This window comes from Rhodnius prolixus, unplaced genomic scaffold (assembly GCF_049639745.1).
Source record: "Rhodnius prolixus isolate KJV_2025 unplaced genomic scaffold, Rpr scaffold_13, whole genome shotgun sequence".
In the NCBI taxonomy this organism is placed as follows: domain Eukaryota; kingdom Metazoa; phylum Arthropoda; class Insecta; order Hemiptera; family Reduviidae; genus Rhodnius; species Rhodnius prolixus.
In genome coordinates, this window is record NW_027411583.1 from 14,733,629 (window position 1) to 14,757,665 (window position 24,037).

Here is a 24,037-nt window from a genome sequence, read left to right on the forward strand (position 1 = left end):
TCCCTCTAAGTCTAGTAGATGAAACCTCCCCTTCTAAGAAGGTTGAGGGCTTTTTGATGTAAAACAAAAGAATTAGTTTTAAGACAGAAAATAAATTATCAGACATTTTCTGGCGTTACTGAAGGGTTACTGATTTTTCTTCTTCTTCCTTTGGCGCTAAAGCGCTTGCATGGCCTTGGCTTCCTTTAGCTGACAGTCCCAATCATCTCTGCCCGTGGCTCTCCACTGTCTGACGGCCATCTTCTGTAAATACGCCTCCAAGGTAGGACGTCTTCTACCTTCATAGACCTGGTGCAATGCTTCGCCAACACCAATCCCTCTACATTGAGGGGGGCTTCGCCCGCTGGCCCCTAGAGGCCTCTGGCTTTAATCCAAACAAAAATAACCAAACTACTCTATTTATAGAATATTTAAAGACAAGTATCACGGTTTCTAAACAGAATCGTCTTTTTTCTGCATTCATTTTTACACATCAATAACTTATTTAAGTACTTACATTCTCATAATGGCACTTTGAAATTAACACAACTTTAATAAACCACTTATAAGCCCGCACTGAAATGACACTTTAGAGAAAGCCAACATCCTCTTACCCAACGAACTTGCCTAAAAAACAAATATTCCTAGAAAAATAATTTAAATACTAATTCAGATCAACACTAGATTAAGTAATGATAACGTAATTAATGATTCAAAAATTATAAAAATAAATAGGTATTTCTGGTAGAGAAATTTTCTCCAACCTTTGCACAAATCTAGTTGGATAAAGAGGCAAAACGTAAGTCGTTCGGTCTAAAAGTATGCTAAAAGAAAGATATATTATGCGAACACAATAAAAACAAAAGAAACGATTGAAAACTATATTTTTAGTTTTAATTACACCATAAAATATAGAAATATGTTTATCCTACTATACATTTATACTTATACAAACAAATAGCAATAAACGTTACTTTTTATTATCAGTATCCGCTTTTATTCTATTCAATTTGGAGCGTACATTTTTCAGTACGCATTTCAGTCGTTCATATTTTCCAGTACTGTTAGGTAGATTTTCAAAATAAATTACATCACTTATATCTTTACGAAATTTATCCGGTGTTGGTAGAGCAGTGTAAGAGGAATGATTTAATACTGGCGTACCAAATACCACAGACTTGATCCTTCCAAAAGACTCATTAGTAGACATTTCCGGTGATGCAGCTGGAGAAATATATCGACCTTCACCAGGTGATTGAACGGGTGTTGTTACTAGTTCATCCTCTGCACACTCTGATGTCTGTCAATCATAAAGGAAAAATCATTAGCCATAATTTAAAAAATAAAATAGACGTGTTGCAACTAATATTATTTATATTTATTTAACTTGTGAGGACGTGACTACAGTTCTCAAAATATGTTAGTGCTTGGATTGGAGCAGTTTTAAAAAAAATAAAATTATAATAAACTATGTTTTAGACTGTTTTTTAACGCTAAACTCGTCCAATCATTTCCTATTTTAGATTATTATTATTATCTCTCTCCTAACCCAAAAAACCCTCGAATCACTATTTCTATAGAGGTTCGAGTATTCGTTAATATTTTTACATAAGATTAATAAATAATCTTAGGTATGCTATTTTAGGTTTGAATTATTAAGAATGAGATCTGTGCTTTACGAAATAGAAGGGCGGATGGATTCGAATTTTGGGTGGGTTAGTTTGTTAGTAAATAAAAAACAGTCAGAGCAGAGAGGTATTGCACCTCATAATAATGTAAAACTGTGAACTTTTGAGGCGTTGCAAAGTGCAATAAAGATAGTTGCATCAAAGGTTGAACCGAGAGAAAACAAAATAAGAAAAAAGATAAAGTAAGTGGATAAAGTAAACAAAGAATATCGACTCAGGGGCAGCCTGTGGAATTTATGAACAGACATTATTAAGGATGACTTTCACGAGAAAAATTTAGATTGTGCAGCAGATCAGGAACGGATGGAAAGTACTATAGAAGCAAACTACCTCTAAAAGGGAACCGTACGGTAGAAGGAGATTATACGAGTATTTTATAAGTGAACCATACTGACACATGTAAATTGGACCATTTTACGTAAAACAGATCTATTAAAGTAAAAAAATGCCTATTTTTTAAGGCGGGCTTTACGTTCAACTACCAAATTGGGTGTCACGGAAGGAAAGAACTTTATTATTTGTCTTACCAACAATGAAGTTTTCTCTTGACCCTTGGTACGTAGTGATTTCGTCGTTTTGCTAGGTAATTCTCCTTCTTCTTGCTCGCTACTTGATTCTTCATTGCATTCACTAATTTCTCCTTTTACAACATCCAAAAGTGGTGAGTGTTTTGGAGGTAGCGGAGGAGGGGGTGTTGGTAGTTGTTCCTGTGGCAAGGGCGGAACAAATCCAAACCTTGCGTCTTTATCTTCATCATATTTGATATCTAAAAAAAATAATTTTCACTAAAGACCACTTTATCAAAAGCAACTAAATATGATAATTTTAATTAAGTTCATAGTGAGAAGTGGATTTCCACTTCTTCTGGAATCTTGGCTCCCTGCGGTATCCCAGCCCGCCATATGACATCGACATACAGTAGTGGAAGCAAGAAAGAAAAAATGTATAATTAAGAAATTAAGAATATTCTTAAAATTAAGTCAACGGAATGGGCTATAGAACGTTCGGGATCACTTGTCAGCTACCTGGCGCATACCGCTTAACACGCAATAGGCCAAATCTGTTCTGTACAAGAAAGGACAAGGCGAGTAGATCTGGCAGTCAAAATACAGCCGACATAATTAGTCGTATTTCTAAGCTTTCTTACTTTCTAAGGTTGAACATTTGTGCCTCGATATGCTGCCTACAGTCTTTCAGGAGGAGCTAGTCGCAATATAACTTAGGGCATTCGAGATCATGAGACAGAGTCGTCATCTCCTCGGATATCACCTAGATATCCACCAGGGACGTACAGGTAATCAAATTTTACAAAATCTGCTAAGGTTTAGATTTTTAGATTTTAACGGGCGGGACGGGACCTATACCCCCACGGCACCGCAGCCACAAGAGGCTTATTGTGCCTTCCCTCTAAGTCTAGTAGGTGAAACCTCCCCTTCTAAGAAGGTTGAGGGCTTTCCCTACCAGTTCCTTCTGCGCTATAATCTCCTTTGGTCTCAAAGTCCCAAAGATGTGCTCAAGGTTAGTGAGAGGATGTTCGAAGTCCCGAAGAGAATTGGCAGCCATTCTAGTCTGGATGCCCGGTCATTCGCAGAACCTGGAGTATAAACTAGTGGAGAGGCATAAAACCTGTTTGATCGTAGCAAAGAATACCCAGCCACTCTCTCATAATGATTTCTAGAACATACCTACATCTAGATCTTCAACGTCCATATCATCTGCATTCAACTGTGTATTAGCTCCAACGTCTACATCCAGAGAGCCATCATTATATAAACTGGACTCATTTAAACGATCAATAAATGCTTCTTTTCGCTGTTCATAGCACATTGGTAATGATCCATAAGTTTCTGTTTCCTAAACAAATGTTACTATTTACAAAGGCAGTAAAAATAAAAGGCTAAAAAATTCGGAGAAAAAAAGGCGGAATATAGATGAACAAATTAGGGTAATGTGAGATCCGCTGAACAAGGTTTGATCCAAGAAAACCTTGATATAAAAATTTAGCCTTTTTTTTTTTATTAGGGGTGGTCCCCGAGCGCTATCTCATACCCTACCATCCATCAGTAGTGTCTATCTGGCAGAGATGTACGCGATTTACAAGGCATTGGTTTCTGTGGGAGGCATTGTGGGGAACATAGCGATGTGCTCAGACTCCACAAGCTCCCTACTTTCCCTGAGACAAATGTACTCGAAACACCCAATTGTACAGAATATCCATGCATCGCTGTACAATTTAAGACAAGAGGGGACAAATATATATTCGTCTGGATACCAGGTCACTCGGGAATAATGGGGAATGAAACTGCTGACGTGGCAGCAAAGGCGACAGCCAATATGGAGGCTACGGTCCAAAGACATCTGCCGGTTGATGTGATCAGGGAGATCAAAATAAAAGTCCTTTAGGGTTGGCAGGATGAGTGGACTTCAGTAACTGGTAACAAACTGAGGGAAATTAAAGATACCGTCGCACCCTGGGGCACTAGCTGCAGAGGTAATAGAAGGGAAGAACTGGTGTTAGCTCGATTGAGGATCGGCCACACTCGACTAACCCATGGATACTTGATGACTAGAGATGCGGCGCCAACCTTTAATTCCTGTAATGTCCCCCTTACAGTGAAGCACATAATGCTAGACTGTCCCGTGTTCAATAGGAAAAGAATAGCAAATCGTATACCAGGGAGAATACAGGACGCTCTCGGCAATAGAGTCTAAAGTACCTGCAAAATATTCACATATATAATAAAATTTAGATGTACCTGAAATTACTAAATTGTAAATAATATTAAATTGTTAATAATTGTTATTTTGAAAAATTGTAAATAAAATCATTGTTAGTGATAATTACTGTGATAATATTAAATTTGTTAATAATATTTTTAAGGACATTGATGAGTTATTGTTATTTAGTTGTTTAGTAACGTAGTCTAGTTAGTAGTAAGTTTAATGTTTAGTCAAAAGGAACAAGGGCAGAGGGCATAACACATTGGTTCATTGCCCCCCCCCAAAAAAAAAGAGTCGGAATTTTACAATTTTTTGCGAGACCATCTATATTGAATGGTTTGTTAACGCTGTTCTTAGATTTAAGAAGAATGTAAGACCTAGTTATAATAGAAAATCTTACGTACATTAATTGTACCTGGATCCGGCCATACATTAAATCCTGGATAGTCTATTATTTTAGAAGCGTCATACTTGTCACGTACTGAACAAATTTCACCTTCTTCTTCATCGGGGTCCGGAACTCCTAAAAAATTGGTGTATAACACTATTCCATTAGTAATACTAACCAATACGAAATGCAATTAAGAAGTTTCGAGTAACTGTAATAAAAAATTCAGGAAACCACGAACGAATCGAGAACTGCCATGAAGTGTATAATAGCTCAGAATTGTTCGTTTAGTTTAGGCTATTGTCAATTAAATAATAAATTTGATTTGGAGGTGATATTAGTTTTTGGCAATTCCTCGGAAATTTTTCCAATAATTCATTGACGTGGGAATCTGACCTCCGTCCTGGATCAATCTACAAAGGTACCAGGGTTTCCAAGGTTCCGGTATAACAGTACTCCACATGGTCAATATCGAGGACAATATCCTTCCGTATTGATAATAATACGTGTATTAATACTCTTGCATTAATAATGCTCATATTAAAATCAAGTCAAACGTTCATAATTTGACGATTAATGCAGCTTAGAACTTTTAATCAACGTTACCACATTACCTATTATTTCCATAATAATTGCGAGTGAACACTGCCAATCAATTTAGACAGATTTTAAAACTGTCCTATAAGTTTTTGTTAAAGAGTTATATTTAAGATTACCTTCCCATCCTATATAAACTAATAACCCAATAATTGATCTTTGATAGTTTCAATTTGATCTCCTATTTCTACTAACTTACTTTCTCCATTTGAATCCAGCATATTGATTCCCGAATGGCTAATTTTAGCTTCTTCTAGCCAGCCCGGGGGGTAACCAAGTCGGCGCATGTTGTATATGTATCTAGGTAGTGTATCTTTCTTTAAACCAACTGCTTCTTTAAGTTTCTCACTCAACCGTCCAGGCCGAAATGCAGAAAATCGGTCATCAATTTCTTTGTGGTATCTTGTAAACTCCCTGGAAAATTTTGGTTTTAGTAAATAAAACTAGAATTCAATTTAAATATGTTGACTGTAGCTCTTGCTTACTTACGATGTGAAAGGTGCATGATTTGTTTAACGTTAGCTGTAAAAGTTTAGTCCTGATATAGATATCTTGAGACTTCAAAATTTTTCACATAATCTTCTAAGACTTTTGGTATATAATAAATAAATATAGGAAGTGGAGTACTAGCCAATGCGTTCAATTTCATAATGGCAATTTTTTTTTTTTAAGCGTTTTGCCTTCAAGAAAATGTATTCCAATACTCTGATATTGCAAACCCTATGCATGCCATATTTACAATATTTCAGAGAAATAATTTCTGTTAAATGAAACAGTCTACTGCGTACAACCTAGACTTAACTAACGGCTCTGATTGATCTCAAATCAGTTTAGAGTTCTAATGGAAGAGCCGACAAAAATTAGAAACCAATTTGAATTCTGATGGAGCCCAAATAACAGCTGATGATCATTCCCATTTCTAGTACCTAACATATACTTGAAAAATAGATTGAAATTAATTTTGTACTTCACCACAGAAAATAGTCTAAATCATTTCATTACATCCATAAAGAGAACACTGTTTTTTCGCAATAATTAAGCATCTTTATGGCTTTGCAGCATACCCGGGCTACAATAAGTTCTTTTGGTTCTTTCCTTAGATTGTTAATTTTTGTACCAATTTTCCTGTTTGTTGCTAATGCTGGAAGTTAAATTTTAATCAGAGTTCTAAGATAGTATGGAACTAGCTCGTAAGTAAATCTACTTAACTAATATTAGGAACACAAGCTGTAGTTACGAAAGCTTTAATTAATAAGAATTCTTCGCAAGCTAAATGATGGATGATTTCATGATTTGTCTTAATCCTGTACCAATGAAGAACCAAATATCACAAAAGATTGCACTGTTTAGATAATTTTTTTTAATCAGCTAAAACGCGAAAATCCAATATGACAACAGGACATTACTTTAAAGAGCTCTATATAATTTAAAAATAAAAACTATTTATAAAAACTTACTGAGTTTTATTAATTCCTCTGCTGACAAAGTTACTTCTATTTCGGGCTATGCGGATTTGATTATGAGGCTTGGGACACTCTCTAAGATTATGATCATCTTTTCCACAATTAAAACATACTCTGTTTGATTTAGATTTGGAAGGAACCTCATTTTTTTCCTCAGGTTCAACAGTTTCTGCCTTTAAACAAAATTTAGAACTTCAAATTGTACCTTTAAGAAGTACACTTTACAAAAAAGATGACAACCAATAAATTTTCAATTATAAGGAAAAGAAAACCATTTACCACCTTATTATATAAAATGGTAGTAAAAGAACTAATTTTCTCAGGTTCGTCTAAAATCTTGAACAATTCGCAGGACTCTACCTCCACCGTATTATCCATATTTTAAATACAAAACCGATAAAAATAAATAAAATGTTCACAGTATTGTAAAATCATTTGACAATTCTAAAACCAATGTTTTCCGTTACGTACATTAAATATCGAAATTTAATGAAACTGATTAGATAAACCTAAAGTAACCTGCATAACAGATTAGCCACAACGTTTGACTACAAATAGATGTACGTTTACAGTACAACTAAACTGTGTACAAAGCTTTTATTCTTAGATAACTGATAATTTACTTTTTAAAATGTTTTAATAAATAGTTAAATAGTTCATATTAATAACTTAATGTACAGAAAGTAACTTTGTATTTACATATTAGAAAGTGAAAAAATTATAGATTTGATGGTACTAAGAGTTGAAAGAAAGTTATAAAAAATATAATTATTATAATTCCAAATTATTTTGAAATCATCATACGTGGCTAAAGATTAAAAAATTAGCCTCAGTAATAGGACTGATTTGGACAAAAAATGTTTAAAGAATGTTTTTTGAATCTATAGTTAAGAAAATTTTGCTATTAACGACTGAAAGCGGAGAAGTTTTGGTCAATCCCTTAGTAATATAATTGTGCAGTTCATTACTCAGTTATAGTCCTCTCTAAACATTGCATAACAGTATGTTGCAAGCACAATACGGTGTTTTGTAGATTTAACTGGTTATCTTGCAACGCGAAAAACAGGGCCCATGCGAATACAAATGCTTTAATTTAAGAAGACCCAGCATCGCAACCATATTTTTTGAAACATGGTTTGTTAAGGGAGATTTTAGCTAAGTGGGTTAGTACTAAATTTCCACCTGGGAACATCATCCGGATGCCGGCCCTTATGTACATTTTTATATTCCAAGTAGCCTCTTACGTACTTGTTCCAATTTTCAATGTCGCAGATTCAAGTTATTGCTACAGCCCATTTTTTATATATCACTAATTTCACTCTCAGATATATCCTTTAGGTTTTTTTGCTTTCTCTAATGCCAATATTAATGTTAATTCTTTAAAAAGATTTGTTTGGTTATTTCATTTTTATAAAGTAGCTGACTTTCACTGTGATTGATTCCTTGCACGAAGTAAATAATAAAAATATTTTTGTAATCTGATCTGTCGAAATTTAATTTTTAAAGTACTTTTTTTGCGACAGTTTCAACGAATGCGAGGCTAACACTCACTTTGATTAGATAAAATACTTACTGAGTTGCACTTTTTATTCATCCTTCATTTGAAAAAAATCCTTTTTAATAGATTGCTATTAAAACAAAATATTGATTGCAATATTTTAAATTTATTCTACGCGAATTCATTGCGCTTAAAACTCAAATCTAATTTTTCTTGCTGAAAGCTACAAAACATCTGCGTGACTAAAGAAAATATTATTATTTTTGACTTCCAAATTATGCCAATATCCGGATAGAATTTCTTTCTCGTAGCTTGATTACATATCAACTTGCATGTAAATAATAAAGAAAAGTAAAATACTATATTTACCACAAAACTAAAATTATAAATTCTCAGATGTTAGCAATAACGTAATTAAAATACTTTATAATTTTATGTGGACCGTGCATTTTTAAAAAGTATTTATCAAAAAATAAACGTGAATGGTCATGCTTGATCAAAATAAGAGATCTAGCATCTTGAAAATAGAAAACTCGTCAAAAAGAAATGGAAAGAGACATTTGATAGTTACAAATGAAGGCAGTTATAAAGGAGATTGGAAAAATGATTTAAAACACGGTAAGAACAAGAGTCAACGCTCTAAAATATTGTTTTTGTTTGCTTGCTCTTATTAACATGTTGCTTTAGTTGAAACGCTTCTTTAAATGTAAAGGCAATTATAATCATTACCTTGGCTTACTTGTTGATATTTGCTATCTCTTTGATTTCTAGAATAGCTTGAAAATATTTACAATTTTGAGATTTTCATGAGCGGAAAGCTCTTTTTTTTATAAACACTATTTTTTTTAACAAAAATTATTTAAGGCTCGTCAACATCTGAGGTTATTGGCGCCCAGAGCTTTTTTCCGTGCATTGCCGGCCTCCGGACAGTGTTCTCTCGTTACAGACAACACTGTCCATTACCGGACAGTGAGCTGTAAGAAGCTCCTAGAAAGAGAAAATCTAAGGGGTCAGCAGCTGGTTTCGAACTCCGCGTGGGAATCCAATACTCTAACCGCATAGCTTATCCCCTCCCTTATAAGCAATGTTATTAGTAAATACGTTGATTAAAAAAAACTGTTGGGAACACTCTCATTTTTTCTTATTAAAATTCTTGAGGAACTAACTTAACTGAATTCACATTATGATATAATGAAACTTTAGAACGATCACATCACTAATCGACCACAGAATGTCCTAAAACAAATTTCTAGAAAAATTATTCATATAATTTATCTACATGTGTATTAAATACATATGAAGTTTAGAGTCAATAGTATATTTATTATAATAAAATTAATTTATATAATGTACACGATAAACTTAATTGCTTAATACTCTTTATTGATTTATTTTTTTACCTGATCAGGAATTGGGATCCATAAAACTACATCTTATCGCTATGATGGTTATTGGCTAAATGGTAGACGCCACGGTTGGGGTGTACTTTCTAAATTCAGTGAAGAAAATGGCTACCGAATAGTTTATGATGGTGAATGGGGCCAAGGAAAACCAAGGGTACAGAAGTACATAATAAAGTGTAGTCCAGAAATATCTGAGACATTCTTCTACAGTTTTTTTTAAATTTGACTATTGTAGGGCCATGGTATTCGCCAATACAGTGATGGAGGTTACTACAATGGAGACTGGAAGAATGGCAAAAGAGATGGTTTCGGGGAAATGTGGTATGCAAATGAAGATTACTACGGTGGCCTGTGGCTGAAGGATCTAAAGCATGGCATTGGAGTTTACGTATACAGTAAGTAAAAATAAGAAATTCTCATTGTTTTAGGTGATTCACCCAGCACTTTCAATTCAACAGCTACTTTTAACTTTTATTTTGGTGAAATAAGATATTTCACTGGAATTAAGCGCTGAGACATTTCAAGCTGAATTACTAACTCTGAAGCTTTTCTAATTGAGCCAACATTGAGCTGACATCGCTCAATCAAGGCGACTGTAACCACCAAGGAGCGATTGATTAATTACAAGATTTTTTGCCGAGATATTGCGGCGAAACTAGTCTTTAAGCCATAAGTAGTACACAGTTTGATAACTAAACAAATGAAGACACATACTTTATATATAATTAAGGAATCAACAGTCCATTTTAAAAGACAACTGCTGAATGGCACATACATTTCTTCTTTATTACAAAATAAATTAACATGTAAACATCACTGAAGAGAAGTAAACTCAAGACAGAACTGGTTAGAGTGGTAAAATGGCCTGTTGACAGATAACTCCGTTGACTTTATGCGCTTACCTGACATGCTAGCCATCAGGGCAGATTTTAATTATACTTTTTCACCTTTCCCCTTCTGACTGAAGTTTTGGCTTTCAGACAAAACAATGCATCACATTTGCATGATTTTCAAGTGGTTCTTTTAAGACTTTATTAAGATATAATAGACAATTCAGTTCTGAGAGGCCTAGACATCATTAACATTGATGGAGTCAATACTCTTGGCGTTGTTTTGAATTGGAGAAGAGCAAGATAAGAAGTCTTCTAAGATATTTCCCACTTCTTGAAAATGTTACTTCCGATTTGACAAACCCATTGATCCGGAAAAAGTGAGGTTGACTAATTTCCCAATTTTTTCAGAAGAATTTAAATATGTTGAATCTGAAGAGGCTCATTGACACTAATTAATTCTATAAGAATAGCATGACGAGCAAAATTCTATAAAAACTTTTAATCATAACTTTTAACCACTCACACTGTGGTACCACCTTACAATAATTTGAGGATTAATTCTCAATCATGGATTTTTTTTTTTCTTAAATCGAGGAAATTCATTCCGTCTTTTTTTGATAACAGCAGGTTTAAGGGTCCTGGAGGATTGTATTTGGTCAGAGTTGGCTTCGCAACCTGCTTCTCCCGAACTGGCTCGTTTAGGAAAATTTTTTTATTGCTTCAAATTCTAAACTTTTTAGCCATCGGTTCCTCGTTTGCCTTTATTTTCTGGCGTTATAGTCTGTTTTAATTCTGGGTCGGCCTCCAAAGCAAACCCTCCGATAAATCATCAGTTAGCAGAGGGAATGTAATTCGTTCCAAGCTCGATATATCGTCACTAACTTGTTGGAGGGTTTCCCCTGTGTGTTGACGTCAGTCTTAAACTGTTCTTATCTAGAAATACCAACTTCCGCCTCTCATAATCTGCGTTTTACAATCTGATCTTTCTTTCCTTTTCGACTTGAACATTTTTTCTTTTGATACCGTATTAATTGTATTATTCACATTAACTTAAAACGAGGAAATACATAATCATTAATCCACCATTATTTCCATTATTAATAGTAATGATAAAATTAACTTTAGGTAATGGAAATCGATTTGAAGGTAACTGGAAGGATGATAGGAAGAATGGCCAGGGATCGTTGTTTAACATGAACACAGGTATAGTACAGCAAGGCTTGTGGCGGATGGACATGTGTGTGCAAAGCGAGGTCTTCAACACCAAGTACCGTCAGGCCGCCGTTCGGTCTACCTCTTTTCCCATACCCAAGGTAAGCATTTTTCATTATCTCACTATCATTGCACAACCTTAAAGGGATTGAATAACTGGCAGCCATAATATTTAGAACGGGAATGCTTGAGTCGGACCCCCCACCCCCACCCCTATGCAAGTATTTAAGAAAGCAAATAGTGTGTAGATGTCAATAAAACTAAACCCCACTCAATACTGACTTTGCCACTTAATCATCTTTAAAACAGTCAAAACTCACCTAATGAACCAACATGTTCACGCTCCTAATAATCTTTAGACTATAAGTGTAAATTCATTTAAACTTGAGATTTTAGGAAAAATAGCATCAATCCGTACAACTGAATGTTTATCTGCCGTGGTAATGTTCTTTTGCATCATTAGAGTACCAAGCTAGATTTTCGAATACACGTTAACATTCCCACTGAGTCTTCGAACGTACATTCGAGAGCTTAATATAACAAATGATGTTGTTAGTAATAGTGACCATTTCCTGAGAGGTAATATTCGCAAAGAAGGAAATGTAATCAGCGCAGTTTTGGATGATTCTTTAAGTATCAAACATATTGCAAATAAATTGAGCCTTTCAACGAGCTTTTCACAGCAAATATTACACCTCAAACTTCATGCCTTACATTTCTATTGGGTTCAGTCTTTATAACCAGAATTACGCAATTAAAATTACGCCCTGTTTAGTTTTGGTGCAAGATCCAAACTTTTAACTAGTTTCTGTATGGATAAAGAAACCAATTTCCGAGATAAGGTAGTAACCGTGCTTTAGATCTCTACAAAATCCTTAAGCCATGCAATATCGCGATTCCTACTTCGCTTTAATGTTAACACCTGTGCTTGTTTTTTCAATACAGAATTAGTAAGATGTCTTAGTACTCTAAAAATTCTGGATCTCAGACTTTTTTAAATGGATGGCTTCATGATGTGTTAAAATATTCCAACAGAATACTGGAGTATTCCAGATGCGGCATTATGTAGAGCATGCTATGAAAGGCAAGTAACTGTGATACATAATTACTGTGTAACTAAGGTTACATAGAAATTTGAGAATGATCGCAGCTCATGCATTCTGTCGAAATAAGAACACAAACTGTTACTTGAAAGAATAATGAATGATTTCCACCGAAATTGCAACAATAATGTGATGGTATGTGTTTATTACTCAAAGAATCACAAGGGTCAAACTTCCATGATATCATGTAATTAGAGCAACTTTTATGAGTGAAGAAATTACTTATTTGTTCTGTTGAGGCTAATCGTCCAAATAACAATTAGATGTCCTGGACGTAGTCAGAAGCACATACTTTACTAGTAACATTTTTTCTAAGAAATAAAACAGTAGCTTACAAGGTCCAAATTGGGTTCTCCTACTAAGAAATCCACTATACCAAACCCTCAGAAAATTCAGAAAATTTATTATTTTTCTGTAATTATTTCATATTTTTAATATAATCTCTGAAAAAAATTGTGTATACATAATTTTTTGACGAGGAACGATGCAAGCTAGCGGTAAGAGAAAATTTGTATTTTTGCAGAGATAGATTATTTCGGACGGAAGTCTAATGGGAAAGATGCTGGTACTATTAGACCATCTGGGGGGTACGATAAACCTTCTCGCTGCAATGCCGTTTGTGACAGAACCGCCCTATTCTAATAATAACATAATGTAAGATAGTATGGGGCATGTTGTTACAAATTAAGTCAACGTAGATAAAAGTACGAAGATATTGAAAAGAACAACGCAATGTGAGGCAAAAAATATTTGGAAGTCTTTGACTTTTAATAAAAAATCAGTCGTAATTTATTGTAGAATTCACCAACAGTACTGAAATATTTTAGCAAAGACAGAAGGTGGACATTTGAATAACATACGAACAGCATAATTATGTTGTACTAAAAGTATACTTTTTCAACTATACAAAATTCGGTTCAGTTCGATATGGCTATTTGCCAATAATAGATTCTAATATTTAAAAAAAAATAAAGAAATATAAAAAATATTAATGATTTGAGTATTCAAAATACTGAACAAATTGGCCCAAACCGATATGATATAGAAAGCCAACAAACAAAAAACTGAACAAGCAACTCAATTTTAAAATTAAAAAAAGTTAACATATAAATTTTCTGAATACATCACAGACCAGACCACTTTGTCTAGATAGATTTTGTATATCATCACAAATTCATAAATATGGATTTGAAAAATTTATACTTAAAATTTAATTTATGGGTACATTTTCTCTGTTCAGATATCTTATAAAATATCTAACATAATAATATCCTTTTATATGTAAATTTAACTCATGACAATTACAATTAATGTAATTTCTTAGCATTGTTCATTGTTTTTGGTGTCTGATTCATTAATCCAGAAGGTAGAAAAGAATAATGCCAATTTTAGTCATTATTCTTTTATTCTTGCCAAGCTTTCGACGGAGGGACTAGGCCATCTTCATTTGAACTCAAGTTCATAAACAGACAATACAGAAGACACACCAACCTTACAATAAAAATGTAAATAAATATTGTAATTGTCAAAAACATAATCCCTGATGATGACCTAGTCCCTAGGTCGAGAGCTCGGCAAAAATTTAAAAATAATGACTGAAATTGGCATTATTCTTTCTTACTTCTGTAATTCTTTAGGTCAGTTAATTGGCGATATTCTGGGATCCAGTTTATGGTTTTTATATTATCAAGTATCTATTGCAAGTGAGGTCACTATGTGGACATCGTTACAAAAACAATGAAAAATATTTTTATTTTTAAATGGCATCATACTTTTTAATTCAACATTTATCACATTCTCTTTGCACTTCCCATCTGGTAAAATTTCCCAAAGCAACTAAAAAAAAAAGAATAGCTTTTCAAGAGAAAATCCAATAGTTAAATTACAAATTAGTTTATTTCAAGTCAGTTTATTACAAATATACAATAGTTTTGCGAAATAATATAAAATGGGGAAGTTGGAACAGAGTCCACGTTTTATTATTTGGAAGAAGCAAAAAATATTTCTTCAGATAAAATTAAGCATAAGCGAAAGAAATTAAAATTTCTAGCGTTTACATGTGATTTATTGAGCTATAATGTTCATTTAAAATTATCTAAATTCTCTATATTTCAATAATTAATAGCTGTACACTTAATAAATTAACACATACAGAGCTCTAAACATAAAAAGTATAAAGATCAGAAAGTAGGTGAATACCTTATTTCAGATGATTAATGAGAATTCTTGAATTTAACCAAAAAATTAATAATAGCTATTGACCATTTTCTTATATATGTTTTGATGAAATAATTAAATAAGGTTTTACTTCGAGAATTCCGTCAAAAATGAAGCACCTTGTGATTGTGGCGCCTGACATTCCTGTCTAAATCTTGGAATTCCCGAGGATGACAACTTTCTCTGGAGTGAGTTAACTTGGCGCAAAAATATTCCATACGATAATTTGCTTTTGTTTTTTACACTTTACACTCTTCTGCAATGCCTCCCCATTTCAATTTATAAGTTCTTGACCTCCATCTAATTTTGGGATTTAAGAGAGCTTTTACAAAAATATAGGGGCTGCAAGCTTCTCTGAAAATCCAACCAATCACAAAGTCAAATTTATTAAAAGGTAACGTCCCATTTTGTACAATTGATAACAATATCCAATCACAAAAAAACCAAACTAGTATATGAACTAAGTAGAAAAGTATTGGATCCCAATTAAGTAGGAAATTAACTGCTCCTGCGGAACAAGCACCCAGCACTAGACACTCTGATAAAGGTTCGAACAGCAAGGTAAGTGGCAGCATAGCCACTCTAAGTTTCACCCATCTTCTTAGGCGTGCTTGGAAGAATTGTATCTGACATATACCAGAATTTTGCCAAGCTGGTTGACTGCTTACGGTTATCTTCCATCCGCGATCTGTTAATGATTTGGCTAAGAAGAAATCTTCGGCCAGATAGCAGCTAAAGGCACCGATGCCACCCACTTCATCAATTAAATTTTTTCGTATTAAAGCTGACATACCAGTGTGGCAGTTGATATTCAACAGATCAGCTGCTAAATAAATCCTTGCTTGCGCAGTGCCAAAATATACTTTCTCCAAGGTGCCAGCAAAGCCGCCTCGATCACACGTAAACGGCATCTGATGGACCAAACCCACATTATCGGTCATATGATTCACCATATCCAATAACGTATCCTCTTTCATACGAATGCCACTATCTGAGATCAAAATTAATGGATGGTTTCCCTCTTTATATCCTTGATGCATATTATTTATCTTAGGATTTACACCAACGTTTGATCCTCCAGTAAATATTTTTGACGTGACATTCGGATACTTATCTTGCAGCCGTCTAGCCACCATTATAGCTGGATCATTTTCATCTTCTATACAAAAATGTATTTCATACAACGGATAATTCATTGTGAAAAATGTTTCGAGATTGCTGAATAAATTTGGATCTACACCCATCAGAGGTTTCAATATGGTTACACCAGGATAACCTTTTTCATTAGGTAATAATTGTGTTTTTCTGTGTAATCTATATTTTGCATAGATTATTGCTAAAATGTGGACAATCCACTTTCCACTCCAGAATATTAAGAAAAATACAGATAGACTATACAATGCGTACCACAATGGAGTCATTGTACTATATCTACACTGGAAAATGAACAAAATCTAAATACTCCGAATAAGTAACTAGTATTTATAACCATTTTACTAAGAGATTCACACACAATCATCTTATATTAATATTGAACAGGAAATTTACAAAATATTTAATATCAATCACTAAAGTACTAGCAAGAACAGTACATTTAACGACCGGAGCTATTACAAAAGCTCCTATTACAAAATGCAATAATCTAGTAATTTCACTTAATAGATTTTGCCCATTTCTAGTGATCTCACTAACAATAATCCGATATGTTAACTGAAAGTGTTGGTTTATTACTAATTTAACATTCTTTATTTGAGCCCATAAAATTATACAGATAATGAATAAGTGTTTATTTTTTTGGTAAAAAAGAAAGTAACAAAATTTGTCTGTAAGGGTTTGTAACTTTGTGTAACTTCCTTTAGACAAAGGAAATGAAAATCCATTTTCCAAAATATTCTTTTCCTGAAATAAACAAACAAAATATCCTAATTTAATCAAATTTTATTTCTAATAGTAACAATGTGAATCGCTGGTTGTTAATTAAAGCCAATTTTCAATATGAAGTACTTGAATATTACTTTCCTCCCCACCCCTCCCAAGCAATCCAATCTCAGTGTATAATGTTTTATTCTTGCATAAAATATAAAACTTTCATCATCAACCAGAAATTCGTTATCAACAAATTAGTTTAAAAAATAGCAAACAAAAAACTAAATAACATTGCGTTCATGGCTGATTATAACTTTAGAAAATGTTTTACAATTTAACATAGTTTATATAAAGTCAGGCGGTCAGTTTATGTCCAAGTTCTCCCTTTATTTTCAAGACTAGCATGGTGTCACGAAGACATAACAAGTTTTTTGGGTTAACTTTTCAAGCTGGAATGCCTGCTACCTAATTTTGGATGATGTGAGGGATCTCTTGGGCAAGGACACAAACACTCTCGGACATACAAGCTCGCGACATACAAGGTCCAACCTACGAGCCTCAGTTAGTAAAAGGAAAACTAAGCTGGTAACTGGTTGTATTGACATTAATGTGGCCCCAAGTCCTTGTTGATTTAAACAGACCATCTATCTACTTGTATATGAAATCTCCACAGGATTTTTCACTTAAGATGCATTTAGCAACGAACAATCTTCTCAGTCAAGGGAGACTGAAAAGTAAACTATGCTTATTACTTTAGGCGAGCTACCCACGCGGGTTGGGCGACTGCAAAAATACTTTCCTATAAATTTCTCAAACTAATCATTAAATAAAATCCAACATCTAGTCCGGAAATCGAACTCAGTTCCACAATGTATACGTCTTGGCTTTGCCAACGATAAGGGTCAATAAATTCAATGAAGATAATTCTACTTCAGCAAAATATATTTTTCAACTTTACTTCAGCTAAATAGTCAAGGCAAACGGTAATACGCGATGAAACATTTCCCTCAATATTGATGGTGTATATTGTGGAAACAATAACAAAATTAAATGACCCTTTAAACAAAAACAAAATAATAACTTTTTCCATTAACAGTGGAAATATTATTTTAAAATAAAGATCAATCTAAATAATAGAAGGAAGAAGGATGTACATTTCTAAATGTTCCCATAATGAACAAAGAACATGATTTGATAAAGAAATGTATCCACAAATATTTGGGACCATACGATACTTATGTCCGGTTTATTTCCTCATTAGTTCGAAAATGAAATCAATATAAAAATAACATTAGTTTTTGATTTTTTGCCAAGGTCTCAAAGTTAGAAATAAATCTCATTGTAATTCAAATCGCTGTTCACCTATTTAAATAATTTGCCTCGTCCTAAAACTACTCTAAATTTTGTAAAGATTAAATTATATATTAATGGAAAAACCAATTTTATCAATTTTTTTGAATTACTAAAAGTTTGTAAAATTTCATGATAGGATAAAAAATTGATGCTGAACAATTATAAGTATAGTTCTAGGAAAATTACTCACCTTGTACATGTTACGATATCCCACAGATACTTATAACCTCACTAGAGTTCATGATTCACAAAAATGGAGATCCAAGACAAATACAAAGTTCGGCCAAAATTCTCTGCCAAACAAACCAAACAGATCAATAATATTCTTTTCAAACAAAATGTTCAGATCATATAAATAAAAAAGAACAATTGGAGTTTTTCATGTTACCAAACAAAAAAAATTAGCAGTGTGGGATAACACAATTACTTGGATAATTTCTTTTCATTTGTCATAATTATTTTTAGAATCGAATTATTACTAACTAATGTTTAAAGTTGTACTTGGATGATGATTAAAACTATTGGTAGAAACTAAAAATGCTTGTTTGCTTTATGTAATAGTCTTACGACAAAATTTCAAGTAAAGAAAGCGGTTGCAACAGCGGTATTATATGAGTAAAATACAAATCGTACCTAGAAATCTAGTTCCCAAATGTGAAAGATGGTCACTTAAAAATGTCTGTAAGTGTAATATTTTTATCAGTATTTTGTGAACCAAAAACTAAATAAAAAACTGTACTTTTTTCTTGAACGAAAAATGCTGTCGTCCATGTAACCATTACAACTCTCTCACACAGAACGCAGGTCAGCCAACGCCCATCAAGATCAGTCTTTACAGAAACAGCTCTTGCACGCATTTCTGTTTTAAATTTTCTTTTAAATAATTTACATTACTTAAGTTACAGATGGTTGTTCAATTTTTTTATGGAACAAAAATAAACCACCTAAATGTTCTAAAATGCTTGATGTTGAGAATTAGAAAATGTACAGAACGGTGTGGGGGAGTTACATTATTACATGATTTATAAAATCTTACAATTTGGATTCCATACAAAATTAATTTTCTTAAAAGAATGTTAGGATAGTTCCAATTGCTATTTCAAAACTCGGAAAGTTAAAGAATAATCCTTTTATTTAAACTTAAGAGTTAGGCTTATACAGTGACTCCCATTAATATTGGGACACCTATTACAAAATGATTTAAAAGGAAAATGAAAACAACGTACAAAAGTTTGGATTTTTTTTTTTTTTTAATAACATTAGCAACATCTGTAGAAATTATATATAAGTATAACTCAATGAAATTCCAAACTGTTAGGTAGCACTTTTTGAAAAAGTGTAAAATAAGGCTCTCAAAAATATTGGGACACCAGAAGTGCTAGAGTTTAAATGTTCAATATTTAAAATCTCCTACTATTTAATAATTGGTTGGTAATAATTTAATAATTGCTTTTTGACTTACAATAGCCCTCAAACGATCAGGCATAGGTGAAACAAGTTTTTGGTTAATTCAGGTGGTGTTTTTTTCCTATTCTTCCAGGAAACATAGTTTTAATTCATTTTTGTTAGATATTATTCGTTTTTCTTAAAGCCCTGGCTAAATATTGCCATAAATGTTCAATGGGATTAAGATCTGGTGACTGCGGAGAGGTTTGGAATACTTTTGGGCAATTGTATAACAGTCACTGACGTATCACCCAAGCCGTAGGTTTGGGGTCGTTATCTTGGTAGAATTTAGAAGACCCTAAAATACCAAATGTTTGGGCACTTTTTTCAAATTATATTTTAATATATTACTATAAACCATTTTGTGCATCATTCCATCAATAAATACTAATTCTCCAAATCCTGATGCGGACATCCAGCCCCAAACCAGAACTGACCCACCTCCACCCGGAGGTGCAGCTTTAAAACCCTTTAAAGTTGGCTGTAAATTCTTCTTTTCGAGTTCAGCATTCGCTTTCCTCCAGACCATAACCCTTCCATCTGACTGGAAAACATTAAATTTTGATTCATCGCTAGAGTATATCATTCCAAAAGACACTATTTACATTGAAATATTTTTCGGCAAATTTCACTCTCTTAACACGATTTATCTTACTGACAAAAGGATTTTTCCAGGCTACTCTACCATGATAGTCGAGTTTTCTTAGCACTCTCCGAACTGTTTCTGCTCTTTTTTTGCTCTCTGAACATGTCAAAAATTTCACATAGAAGTTTTGGAGCACTAAGTCGGTGATCTTTTTTAATTCTTTTAATATATAACGCTGCTCTCTCTCAGAGAGCAGTTGAGGACGGCTTTTTTGTGGGGTTGAAACAATTCTTTTTTCTTTTTGGTAACGCTGAATGATGTTCCACGCAGTAGATGTTTTAGGTCCGATCAGTTTTTCTGTCTCTCTAACACTTTTTATTGTCTTTGTGCAAAGAAATTACAATTTTTCTTTGTTCAATCGTTGTATTTGTATTTTTGCGCGACATGTTACATCTGGCTTGATTTATATAAACTAATATAATTATTAATTTCATATTGAATTTTGAATTTGAAAATGTTTATTTACAATTTAAATTTTTTTATACAAATATATATAAAAGGAGGTTTCAGGCTGCATGCCTATATCCTCTCCACAACATATCAACATTTTACATTGGGTACAAGTCCAACTTAATGCTAAGGCAAAAAATTTAAAAAAAAACCTTACTACATAAGATTAATTAAAGCAAGATATGCTTTAGCCTTTTGTGTTTGTATTTTCTATAATTAAGAGAACTTAAGTTATAGTCCATAATACTTTTTATATGCGGGTAGGGACTATGTGTACAGGAAGTTACAAAGTTTTCCGTAGCGTTGTAGATAAATGTGGACACGCTGGCAACATCAAGTGCTGCATGCATGTAATCTATGGGTGTCCACCGGGGTCATATTGAATATATGCTTAAGGTATATATTTACAAATTGTATAAATATTCGGGAAAAACCTTGGACAAACTATAAATTATAATAGTGTCCCAATATTTATGAGAGGTAGAATTTGCTCTTATTATTATATATATTTTTTTTAATCTACCAAAACATTTGTATGTACTTATTTAAATAGTTTTTATTTAATTAATAGTAATTATAAAATTTTCGTCAATTTTTAACTTCTGTATGTACTGTCCCAATATTAATGGGAGTCACTGTATTTAGACTCAAAACAAACCTATACAAAGTATGTGAGCGAAGCATGTAATAAGGCGATAGGCGTCATGTGCAATTAGTTCTCTTTGCTGATTGGAAATTCAACTTTGGATTTTCGAAATAAGAAATTAATATATTATCTTCACATTCGACCGATACTCCTGTATGCCCCAGTACTGGTCTCATACTTGTGATACCAATTACAATTAATATAAAGAGTCCAAATTAAATGCCTCATATCAATTGGTTAATTTCCCAGATGGACGTCCAGACAATATACACGCTGTACTTGAAAAACCTAGCATCTCTACCACCACTGTCTTCTGAAAACATTTATCACAACCTGTTACATTTATGTCGCTAACATAATTATAATATATGTAAGCAATCTTGGCTATAAAAAGTGTAAACATAAGAGGTTTAAACATATTACCTACCTATGTAAGCTAAGGTTTTTTGTTGATTTTTCCTTAAAATGAAAATATGTTCTTGTATATTCCGTACTTTGTTTTTTTTAATGATTTAAGGTGCGTCAACATTTAAGGTTATTGGCGCCCGGAGCTTTTTTCAGTGCACTGCCGGCCTCCGGACAGTGTTCTCTCGTTACAGACAACACTATCCATCTCCGGACAGTGAGCTGTAAGAAGCTCCTAGGAAGAGAAAATCTAAGGGTCAGCAGCTGGATTCGAACCCGGGACCTCCTCGTGGGAGTCCAGTAAGCTAACCGCATAGCTAATCCCTTCCCTTTTATTCCGTACTATTAGTAGTTGAGTCTTTAAAGGCGCCATGCTTGAATCCTCAATTTTGCTTTATTTATTTATACATTTGTGTACATATTACAAAGTATTGTAAATACATTTAATATTATTATCCTAGTTTCCACTGGAATCTGTGATCGTAAGTCACGTACGTCATGTCATAGCCCGCATGTTTATTGTATCCCTGATCGATTTTAGATTTCCATTCATCACCAGAGGTCGTTGAATCAGTTTGGTGTACAAAATTCGACGAAGAAGTTAAATTCGAACATAATAATAATGATGTTAGTGTTAATAATAATAAGTATTGTATCTAAATTCTCTAAAATTGAATTTACATTTTATCTCCTCATATTCGAAAACGGAATATTATCAACTTTGTCAGATAAACATGCAAGGCAATAAATAGTTCAATTTTACCAACTCCATTTAAAATTTCTTCCTAGAGAGGATGAATGTTTTTGTTCCAAACCATTTTATCACATCTGACTAATAAGCGTGGTTTGTTCATGTTTAAGATGCTCTACTTGAACTACGTCTTCAATGAAGATGACATTAAGAAATTGTTTGGGAAGCTGAAGATTATCTCCTAAAGGAAACCTAATGAAGAGAATTGTTTTTTTAATTTAAATTTGTGAACACTTGTTTGGAGTAGCGTCATTATTCATTTAAAATCAAAAATGCTATGTTCAGCCTTTTTTATTTATTAAGAACTTAGTTTTAGCTTTTTTTCTTCAAAATTTTAACTTGAGTTGCTGCTGCCTCAGATACAGAGTAGACGTAAGAAGAAATATAAGAAAGTAACTCTGACATTGTAGAACGCAGTAAAAAAAAGTACCTATCATATTTTTTTAATAAGATTTCTTAATATTTTTGATTTTGTGGTATTCTTTAAATTGTACACTCACTTATAAAGCTCTGACATTAAAAAAAATACAGGGTCCATGATTAATATACCTAAATAGGTACTCAAATATCATTGACAGAGTCTATCCATAATATTCCGAATAAATATATATATATATATATGTATACAGGGTGATCAGAGTTATATGCTCCACCCACTTTTTCTTAAAACGGCGGAAAATTTCGAAAAAATAGAAAACACTTATTTCATCATTTTTAGTCTAGCTTATTTTCAGTGATTGATCCATTTTTTAAACCCCAATATCCTGTGATACAGCATCCAACTTTTTTTTCAAATAGAACGTTATTTTTTATTTTTGAATATTTTTATAGTATTTGAGCTCCAAAAAAAAAACAAGAAAAAAAATGTAAATCGGTTAGGTTTTTCATAAGTTATGGTAATTTAATATATGAAAAACAAGTTTCAGTTTTCTGTAAAAATTACCTTAATTTTTTTAAAGAAGCTGTTCAAACTGGGCACCAACAACGGATAGGCACACCAAAAGTCTGGACTCTAGACTCCCACGCTCTGTTTGTAGCAGCACTTAGTCAAGCAAGTCAAGATCTAGGCAGGCTAGAGTTACTCGACGTTCCAGATATATATACAGTAAATATATACAACGAGTATATACATATACATATATATATATATATATATATATAATCTGTTGTATCACACACAAACACGCACGACGAGTCTCACATAAATTTTCTTCAAATATTTCTATTGAATTCCTATGAACATTATAAAATTAGTAAAACATTACACCGATACAAGAAACCTACCCACGGTACATCTTAGACGTATACGTGTGTTATGAATACGATAGTTGATTACGAAGTTTGTAGAAAATGCAAGAGCCCTTTTAGAGAA

The 24,037-nt window shown here is 33.1% G+C and overlaps 3 protein-coding genes across 7 annotated transcripts; 1 reads left to right on the top strand and 2 right to left on the bottom strand.

Annotated features, from left to right (window-relative positions):
* Positions 1-846: 846 nt before the first annotated feature.
* On the bottom strand, positions 847-8,581 carry LOC141448267 (zinc finger CCHC domain-containing protein 8 homolog). Of its 2 annotated transcripts, none has more exons than XM_074116545.1 (7): positions 8,410-8,581; positions 6,831-7,009; positions 5,573-5,787; positions 4,793-4,911; positions 3,353-3,521; positions 2,195-2,433; positions 847-1,279 (listed from the first exon to the last, which is right to left on the bottom strand). In XM_074116545.1, exons 1-7 carry the CDS (start codon positions 8,428-8,430, stop codon positions 950-952), a joined length of 1,272 nt encoding a protein of 423 aa, XP_073972646.1. In that variant the 5' UTR covers positions 8,431-8,581; the 3' UTR covers positions 847-949. The 2 variants fall into 2 exon arrangements, with proteins under 2 accessions (XP_073972646.1, XP_073972645.1); XM_074116544.1 differs by lacking the exon at positions 8,410-8,581 and adding an exon at positions 7,119-7,403.
* On the top strand, positions 6,303-23,392 carry LOC141448271 (uncharacterized). 4 transcript variants are annotated; one of them, XM_074116555.1, is made up of 5 exons: positions 6,303-6,563; positions 9,743-9,891; positions 9,973-10,132; positions 11,696-11,883; positions 22,776-23,348. In XM_074116555.1, exons 1-5 carry the CDS (start codon positions 6,551-6,553, stop codon positions 22,848-22,850), a joined length of 585 nt encoding a protein of 194 aa, XP_073972656.1. In that variant the 5' UTR covers positions 6,303-6,550; the 3' UTR covers positions 22,851-23,348. The 4 variants fall into 4 exon arrangements, with proteins under 4 accessions (XP_073972656.1, XP_073972654.1, XP_073972653.1 ...); XM_074116553.1 differs by lacking the exon at positions 6,303-6,563 and adding an exon at positions 8,608-8,952 and having other exon boundaries at positions 11,717-11,883; positions 22,776-23,392; XM_074116552.1 differs by lacking the exon at positions 6,303-6,563 and adding an exon at positions 8,608-8,952 and having other exon boundaries at positions 22,776-23,346.
* GlcT (ceramide glucosyltransferase) lies at positions 14,763-19,113 on the bottom strand. Its single transcript, XM_074116547.1, has 3 exons — positions 18,955-19,113; positions 18,512-18,614; positions 14,763-17,001 (listed from the first exon to the last, which is right to left on the bottom strand). The coding sequence occupies exon 3, from the start codon at positions 16,521-16,523 to the stop codon at positions 15,342-15,344; it is 1,182 nt and encodes a 393-aa protein (XP_073972648.1). The 5' UTR covers positions 16,524-17,001; positions 18,512-18,614; positions 18,955-19,113; the 3' UTR covers positions 14,763-15,341.
* Positions 23,393-24,037: the final 645 nt, after the last annotated feature.